The 10,188-nt window shown below is 31.1% G+C and overlaps 1 protein-coding gene across 1 annotated transcript; it reads right to left on the bottom strand.

Moving 5' to 3' along the window:
* Positions 1-201: 201 nt before the first annotated feature.
* On the bottom strand, positions 202-2,453 carry LOC106771118. The gene is made up of 5 exons (XM_014657024.2): positions 1,859-2,453; positions 1,182-1,303; positions 1,065-1,105; positions 880-978; positions 202-627 (listed from the first exon to the last, which is right to left on the bottom strand). The coding sequence occupies exons 1-5, from the start codon at positions 2,313-2,315 to the stop codon at positions 474-476; spliced, it is 873 nt and encodes a 290-aa protein (XP_014512510.1). The 5' UTR covers positions 2,316-2,453; the 3' UTR covers positions 202-473.
* Between the last annotated feature and the right edge of the window lie 7,735 nt (positions 2,454-10,188).

Raw genomic sequence — 10,188 nt, 5'->3', positions numbered from 1 at the left:
ATATATCAGGATTAACTAAATCTTAGAATAGATACAAACGAAAACCTTGAAAGTCAGAATAATTTTAAAATATTCATAAAAACAACATAATACTTCCTAATAACTCCACACATTAAAATTAAAATGACTAAAAACTATTCCTTTTTTTTTTTCTTTATCTGCTTCAAAAATACAGTCTAATAAAGTGTTTACTACAAATGCTAATCACAATACCAAATTATTATTGCAGCAATTTATTATTGTCTTTCATCTATATTGAATTCTTGATATCCGATGTAAACAAAAAAAAACTACAAAAATTCTACCAGTATGGTTATGCTTGAATTAAATAAAGTTCCTGCTGCTGCACTACACTAGTAAAAGGGCGACTAAATTTAACACACTAAAATCAACCAAAAAGCTCTCAATGTACTGAACGACCAAGTCGAGTGAGTTTGTTATGATGTGTCTTTATTTTAAGGCAGCATGTTCTGTCACACAGACTCTAGTATGTCATAGTGACCATATCCATGAAATAGCACGTTTATGGAATTCTCCTCTTTATCATTCATGTAGTCTTCACCATATTTTGCTATGTTTACCAAATCAACCGAGCCCGTGTCTCTCATGAAAACTGATATTGGTGTCCTGAAAAAGTATACAGCCGAGTGAGATAAATAACCATAAAATAAAATAGAGAGCAATTTAGTCTATATATTAGACTAGGATTCAAACTGTAAATGGTAATTGGAGTTTGTCTACTCAACCTTATATACACTATGTGCAATTAATAGACTTTCTTATAACAGTGAACTAAAAGTAAAAATAGGAGTCAATTCTCATTTCATTAGATGTAAGTAACCACTAAAAGCAGTACAAAATTTCAATTCTAGAACTTACTTCAAAACATGAGAAGCCATCAACAGCTCTGGTTCTCCACCCCACACATAAGGCTGTTGAATTCTCTTCACATATGTATCGAAATCCCCTTCTATAAACCTACAGATACATCAAACATAACAGATAACCAAGCCAAGAAAAACACAATCCAAAAGAATCATACATCCTCAATTTACAAAACTTACCATTCTGTTTCCTCCCGCCTTTTCAACAACTCATCTACTACCTAAATTGGAACACAAAGATGGTTAATAAGCAATTGAAAATGAACAAAAACTTTTTTCTTTTTTCAATGATCATACTTTAGCTCTCAATTCATCAGCCAATTCCCTTTGACGATTCTCATCAGGTGCTTTTTCCCCATTTCTCAAGCAAGCCCCATGAGCTATTGCTCTAAACAGACAACGACCATCAGCAGGTACCCCTGCACCATTCAGTGAGATTACTCACAAATGAATCCACATTTTAAAATCATACACAATTTCTTTAGCTAAGCAGAATATCATCAAGAACACAAAAACTGCTCAAAAAGAATGTAACTCAACAGTACCAATTTAAAAACCTCTCATTTTTTAGTTTCTTAGAAAATTCCCACAAACATAAAAGGCTTCATCTGTTCAATCGTCTACCGACAGACCATCAATAATAAGAACAATGTTTAATCCCAAAAGCAAAAAGGACTATACTATCAAAACGAAATTAGTGATCAAACTTCAAACGAAACAAAATAGAACAATTCCTGCTCTTTAAAAACAAAAGTGTCACCAATTCATTTCTCATAAAGTAGTTAAAAGGGGTCTCTCCACACAACGCAAAAGCAAAAGCAAAAGCATCTTTCACTTTACATAAGCCACACATCCAACCCAATGTTTTCTATAAACCCAAAAATATGAACTATATTTCATTTCATCCGATCAAACAACCCTAATGTAAACAATTTAAATTAATAAAACAATAAATAATATAAAAAAGAACAAACCAGTGACTCTATAATCAGCAGAAACATCGACTTTCAGTTCCTTATCGAGAACTCCGCAACTCTCGTCCGCAGCGACGGCGTCGGAATCGGTAACGGCGTCCACGCAACCCGGCGGCGCGAGGCAAGCACAGACTCCAAAGAGGAGCCACGCGGAATCAGAACGATGGAGCCACCGCGCAGGCCGCGTGTCCCATGCAACATTCCACGATCCCTCTCCCTTCAGGTCATGCACGGCCACAACGCCGCGGCGGAAGCCGTCACCGCTGCGGGGCATTATAGCGTGCCATATGGAGCCAGCGCCGCCAGCCGAACCGAAGAGTTTGCAGGCGCTGGAATGGTGGCGGCGAGGCGGCGAGGCTAAGAGGGAGACAGAAGCGTGTGGCAGGCGAGGCGGCGAGGCATGTACGAGGGAGAAGAGCCAAGGCTTTGGACGAGTGGCGCAGAGAACTCCAAGCATGGGTGAAGGCTATCGTGCGCTAGGTTTGTTGTTATCCTACGCACCACCCGCACACGTAGTTTCCATGTGTGACGGCATGGGGCTGTTTTTGGAAGACAACTACAACGACTCACAGCACAGCACTATTGGAATCATCAAATTTAAACAACACACTCTTCAATCTTTTCTCTACAATCACGCTCGCACGCGTGGCTCTCACTCTCACCCTTCCTTCCAACTAATTTTATTCTTTTTCATTTTTCTTTTTTTTTTATTCTTCTCCAATTTTTATCCTTCTTTACTATCAGAATATTCTCTCCTTTGCACCAAATTCCCTACTTATCCTCAAATCTCATTCATACAATTTAATAAAAAAATAATAATAATTATGTTTATCAATTATTTTTATGAAAAAACATTGTTGTTAGAGGAATAGATAATGATATAATTCCAATTAAGTATTCATTTCTTTTCCTAATATATTTCCTAACTAGTGATTAATAAATATCTATATACTTATATTTCTATTTATGTTGTGAATGATATGTATTGATGTATACTTTAAAATAGAAAGTACTTTATTGTGGTGATGAATTTTTTTCTATTTTCTTTTATCTCTTTTATTATTGATTTTTTTACTAATATTCTTCATATATAATTAATTATTATGAATAGTTAGATTTTTCTTAAGATTTTTACTTTTATAAAATACTAAATAAATAAAAATACTTAGATAAAAGAGACAATATAAAAAACAATTTATTTTAATAAACATTGTCAAAACTCATTATATGTGATTTTTATCTCAATAGAGGTAATATTTATGATGGGGTTGGTTTAAGAAAGATAAATGTGGTCTCATTAAAAAGTTATCATAAATGCATATTTGAATAAATCATTATTTTGTATATAAATTCTTTCATGTATCTTGTTAATAAAACTTCGCCTCAATGCATTCTTTCATTAATATGAGGCTATATGTTGGGACTTAAAAGCATTTGTTCAATATTTAAAAAAATTAAACATAGTTCTTGAATATTTGATTTTCTAGAGTTTTTTGAGTTTTATTTAGCAATGAAGTTTTGTACTCTAACAGTTTTTAAAGATTCTCGTATATTGATAAGGTGAAGATTCTAAGTAAGATTTACATAAAAATGGTGAAAGTTAAGAATAGTAAGAAGGTAAAGAACAAGAACCATAGTACATAAACTCATAACATCTATTTATAAATTCAAAAATAGGTGTTCCTCATATTGGTCGTCATTCTGACTTTGTTTATTATCGTCCTCATCGACTATTGTTGCGTGTCTTCTTTATCTTCCCACTGCTGTTCCAAATCTTCACGATTTTCCTTGGGAGGTATTTTGAAAACTGATTTACATAATAAAACTTCTATCATAAATAAAACTCAAAAGTATATTATTTTGGTTTTTTATATTACGCACTAATCATGATTAATTTTATTATAAAACAATTTCTCTTAAGTAAGAAAAGTTTTTCATTGTATAGGACTCTTAGAGTTCTGTTACAAGTTATTGGATTGTTTATATATAGTTTTTCCTGTTAATACTGTAAATCTAAAATAACTGGTTTAACTGTTTTAACTGTCAGTTTGACCGTTGGTGTCTGTGTATAAATACACCTTTTCAATCTTATATGAAATGCTTGTTTCATAATTCTGTGTGTACTATCTCTTTCTCCGTTTCCTCTTAATTCTCTCATTCATACCATCACGCTATCAGTGGTATCTAGAGCAAGGTTGTTGAACCTGGGAAGCTTCATTCAAAGCAAGTGTTAGTGCAGTAAAGGAAAACTTCACGTTCGAAATGGCGGGGATGATTCAGAGTAACTTACCCGTGTTTGATGGAAAGAACCTTGAGGATTGGTGCATCAAGATGGATGCAATCCTTGGTTTCCAAGAAATCGATGAAGTTGTGAAGATTGGGTTTAAAGAACCCGCAAAGAATGCCACAGAGGAAGAAAAGAAGACGTTCAAAGAAAACATAAAACTTGATTGCAAAGCTCGCATGATTTTACATCAATGCATCTCAGCAATGATATTCCAGAAAGTATCTAAGGTTACTACGGCTAAAGAGACATGGGAAATTTTACAAGATGGGTATGGATCTGCGGGAAACATGAAGGAGATCAGACTTCAATCACTACGGCGTCAGTATGAACTGCTGAAGATGGAAGAACAAGAAACTGTTGAAGGGTACATAGGTAGAATCCAGATGGTTGTTAATGCAATGCGTGCGTGCGACAAGGTTGTCAAGGACAAGAAGGAAGAAACTTGATGATAGAAGTGAGATTCTAGTTTTTGTAGGATATCACCCGACTAGCGCATACAAGATGTATGATCCTGTTAAACAACAGATCGTGATTGCCAGAGATGTTATTGTTGACGAGTCTGCTGTATACAAATGGAAAGATTTGGAAATTGCCTCAACCGAAAAACAAGAGAATGTGATGACCATCTGGACAAAGAAGAACAAACCTGAAGAACTCAATCCATCAACAACCAATGTAGATAGCAACGCTAGGCGATCACAAAGAACACGTTTTCCCCCTACAAGGCTCGCAAATCATGAATTGCTATCTGATAATGACATTACTGATTCTGGAGATGTTATGCAGTATGCTCTTTTTGCAGGTACAGAAGCATTCACATGGGAACAAGCAATTAAGATCAAGGAATGGAAGGAAGCAATGCTTGAAGAGCTAACAACTATTGAGAAGAATAATACATGGGAACAGGTAGAATTACCTCCGAGCAAGAAAGCTATACAGGTGAAATGGATTTTTAAAACCAAGTACAGACCTGATGGTAGCATTGCCAAGCTCAAGGCTAGGCTGGTTGTGAAAGGTTTCCTGCATAAACCGGGAATTAACTACACAAATGTGTATGCTCCTGTTGCAAGACTTGAGATAGTGAGACTGGTCATAGCAATCGCTAACTTCAAAGGCTGGAGTATACAATAGATGGATGTAAAATCCGCTTTCCTCAATGGACCACTCGAAGAAGAGGTATTCGTGAATCAACCACCTGGCTTTATTAAGAATGGACATGAGTCAAAAGTGTATAGACTTAACAAGGCTTTGTATGGTCTTCGTCAAGCACCAAGAGCTTGGAACCGATATATCGATGCTATGCTTATCAGGTATGGGTTCATTAAATGCACTGTTGAATACGATATATATGTTAGATTCTTTGAGCAGGTACACACTCTGTTGATCTGTCTTTATGTTGATGATCTCCTGATCACGGGAAGCTCCACAAACGAAATCGAATGCTTTAAGTTGAAAATGATGGAAGAACTGGAGATGACAGATCTTGGCAACTTAGGATATTTTCTTGGCTTGGAGTTTGTACAAACCAAAGAAGGTTTACACTTGAATAAGAGAAAATATATTCTGGAGACTCTGGAAAGATTCAATCTAAAAGATTGCAATAGCACTTATGTTCCTGTGATGGCCAATACGAAGCTAACACTGCAACACGAGGAAGCTAAAGTTGACACAACATTATTCAAACAAATTGTCGGGACTCTTCGTTACATATGCAGCAGTAGGCCAGACATAAGTTTCGGAGTAGGACTCATCAGTCGTTTCATGCATGATCCCAGACAATCACATATGACAGCAGCAAAACACATACTACGATACTTGAAAGGTACAATAGACTATGGTCTTTTCTTTCCCAGGGAAATCGATGAAACAACTGGAGTATTGGAAGCATGGTGTGATGCGGATTGGAGCGATGACCAAGTCGATCGGAAAAGCACATTCGGTTACCTTTTCAAACTGCTAGGAGCCTCTGTTTCTTGGTGTTCGAAGAAGCAAGACGTTGTAGCACTATCATCATGTGAAGCCGAATACATATCTGCAGCAGAAGCAGCCTGTCAGAGTGCCTGGATCGAGACAATTCTTCTGGAACTAAGGATTCAATTCAGCACACCAATTCATCTGATGGTTGATAACAAATCAACCATTAATCTATCTAAAAATCCCACATCTCACGGACTAAGCAAACACATAGAAACCAAGTACCACTACCTGAGAGATCGTGTGAGCAATGGAAAACTGGAACTGATATATTGCATATCAGAAGAACAGAAAGCTGACATTTTTACCAAGCCTTTGCGTCAACACAGATTTGAGCAACTTAGAACTTCACTTGGAGTTAGATTATTAAGTACTTTAGATTTAAGAGGGAGTGTTAATACTGTAAATCTAAAATAACTGGTTTAATTGTTTTAACTATCAGTTTGACAATTGGTGTTTGTGTATAAATACACCTTTTCAATCTTATATAAAATGCTTGTTTCATAATTCTGTGTGTACTATCTCCTTCTTAGTTTCCTCTTAATTCTCTCATTCATACCATCACGCTATCATTTCCATATAAAAATGAAATAAGTATGCACTTATACTAACCTTCACATTAAAATGAAAACATGATCTTGCAAATTTTTTCTTCCATAATACTCATATCTTTCATGTGAAAATAGTATTCTTCTTCTATGATAATTTTTTTTTGTCTTCTAATTGTCTAAACAAAACAATAAATCATATTTGTAAATTAAAATAATTAATCAAATTAAAAGTCATATATTATTACTACACAAATAAGATAAAATTGTCAACAAGTTGTCCAACATTTAATTTATATCATATTAACCATTGAGATACAAGCATGGAAACAAAATTAGAGATTCATTTATAAGAAAATTTTAATCAATAACTTTTATATGAACTCATTCATATATTTATGTCCAATTTAAATATTTATTTAATAAGTTACCTACCCTGTTTAGGAAAGAAATGAGCATATTTAATACGTGATAAAAACTTAATAGTAGAATTGAAGAAGTATGTAATAACATGGTTAAAAAGTAGTTTAAATATATTATATATATATATATATTTATTTATTTATTTATTTATTTTGAATGTTTATGTTGCAATAGTTCTATATTATACACGTTCAAATAGTTCAACATATAAAATGAAATTATATGGAATGAATAAATCATCCACCTGATATCTAAATGTGATATTGTTCAATAATTTCCATTTTTAAGAATTATCTTTTTCATTCAATAATAAGAGTTTCCTTTTTTCAAATGAAATATTTGAAAACCTATTCATTCTAATAACTCATTAGAAAGTAAATCATTTGAATCTTTCAATTCATGATCTCGAACCGATGAATGGGATTACTTCAAAACTCAAAAAAAAAAAAAGAAAAAAATGAGTTAAACAAAAAGAGAAGAAACTTGGAAAAAAAATATATTGAACAACTTAAACAATTTTTTTTTTTTAATATATACAAAATTATGTTAATAAAAAAATAAAATAAAAGTAGTCAAGAAAACAGAAAAATTATCATAGTTAATAAACTCTAATTTAGTGAGAATTTTAAAAGTAATACATTACAAAGAGCTTATCCGGAACGTTTGGAAAAAGTTTTTTTTTCTTAAAAGATATAAACAATGTAAAAAAGATAACCGAGTCAAACGGCACTTAAAAAGATTGATTTTCGAAAAAGTAGTATTATAAAAAGTAACCAATTTATAATCAATGATTTTACAACAACTTTCACATGTTACATTTAAATTAAATTTTTTATTAGAAAATCATATTTGTCTCATTTCTTTTTTTTATATATATATATATATATTTTAAATTTGTTTATTAGATTTATTATATGTATATATATGGGTGCATGTGGAAACATTTAAATGGAATTTGTAATGGATGGTTTTGTAGGATATCTAGGATTAGGTAGTTGATGTCCTAGTGGTACAAGTAACATGTTAAATGTCTTCTACGATTATAATTAGAAGAATATGGACGATAACATCTAATTTTTCTTTGGAAAGAATAGAGAAACATAATGAGTAGAACTCATAATAGATAATATATAAAGGTTTAGTGTATTACTTTAGATGAGATGGGAAAATTTATAATAATATTTAACACAAACTTATTTAAGAAAAATGAATCTCAATTTATTCCAGAAAAATAAGCTTCAAAAGAGGGAAGCAGTTATGAAATTTGTAAGTTATGAAATTTGTAAGTTAGCTTTAAATTCAAATTTTGAGAATATTCACTTGAACGTTATATAACTTTTTTTTACTTAAATATTAATTTAATTTTTATTTTTACACGTGTTAAAGTTGATTTTAAATTAGAATGAAAATTTTAAAAATCAAAACCATAACATTTTAAGAAGTTAAAAATAAACTATTAAATAAAAATATCATACAATATTATATTAATTAATTATAAAATAAAATTATCAAATTTAATTTTTTTAGTAAATATAACTATGTTTAGATTTTTTTTTTGTTTCTTTTTATCACAATAATAATTACAATTATTTTTTAATATTATAAAATGTGTTAATTTTGATTTTAATTTTTGTTTAATACTTTATGTGATTTTAATCTCTTAAAGTTTTAAACCAATAGTATTAGTTCTTACTTTTTAAAATTTTCCTTTTAATTTTAAACTATCTGTAACTCTGAACTAAAAATATTTAATAAAAAATGAGAATTTTAATAAATATAACATTCATATAAATATTCAATTTAGTTTCGGAACAAAATTGATTATTTAAAAAAAATTAAAAACAAACTGAACAAAAATAATGAATTAAGTAAAGATCAATTGAATATAAAAACTGACAAGTGACATGTAAAACTAAATTAAATAAAATTAACAAGATTAAACTAGAAAAATATAATTAAATAAACTCTACGAAATTAAAAAACAAATTAGTATTTAAAGGTAATTTGTATTGTACCTCATGTGGGAAAAAATCTACTTTTTCAATTTGGAAATCCAAGTTGAAACGTATATCTCTTATAAAAGAAATTTGCTACTTTTTCACTTAGAAAATTTTGACCAAACAAATGGCATTGTATTACTGCTTTTATAATTTTGTAACTTATCAACTTCATGTAAAAAGTCATGGTCTTCACGATTCTTGTGAAAGGTGTAATATTTGTTTCGTCTATATTTTGGACTCTGTTTTTTCTTCCTAATTTATTTTATGGTTGTTCTTATCTCTGTTACTATCATCCTCCTCCATACCACGTCATCTACCAATAAAAACAACAAATACAAAATATTGTAAAAATTTAAATGTTAGGGAAAAAGTGAGACAGAGAATCCCATCAAGAATATAAGATAGCACAAGTTTACAGAAAAACTATTTAAATTAAATTATTTACTGCAACTGTCAGTACCGTTGTTTTTTTTTTTTTACAGTTCCATTGAATTTGTTAAATAAACAGATACACTGAAACAGTAAAAAAGTTAGAAGCATACCAACAATAAATAGAAACAGGAAACAGAATTTCATTGGATGTTTCGAATAAATAGAAACAGAATTACATGAATCTAGTAGAGTAAACCTATCAAAACTCTTATAAAAAATTTAAAAAAGGAAGAAAAACTTTATATTGTAAAACTACTTGTCATGTAGCTATTTTTTATATAATACAAACACAAATTTGTGTGACGTACAAGTTAAAAGATAGTTATGTAATGAAAAGTGTCTAATAATGTATCATATCATTCCAGAAATAGTTCTGAAAATTAGTTTTGGATGATATCTTCTTTGTAGGAATAAGAAAAAGGCACCAGCAAAAAGTGGGCTGCAATTAGATTCCAAATTTAAAATTGAAAAACTCCATTCCAATTAAAAAAGGAAGTGCTAGATTATCAGAAAATAGAAAAAGAATTGCTCACATTCGCATGTGATGTGTCTATTAAGTTGCTATTTTATTTCGTTTTACTCAACAACTGTAAAAGTTCAATTATATTGGTTGATGCTGAGCTGTATTTCGAGTTAGATACACTTACCAAAATGAATAATACAAAA

Source organism: Vigna radiata, chromosome 8, assembly GCF_000741045.1.
Source record: "Vigna radiata var. radiata cultivar VC1973A chromosome 8, Vradiata_ver6, whole genome shotgun sequence".
NCBI classification, from domain to species: domain Eukaryota; kingdom Viridiplantae; phylum Streptophyta; class Magnoliopsida; order Fabales; family Fabaceae; genus Vigna; species Vigna radiata.
Note: the sequence above shows the minus strand (reverse complement) of the source record. Positions and strands in the feature narration are given on the sequence as shown.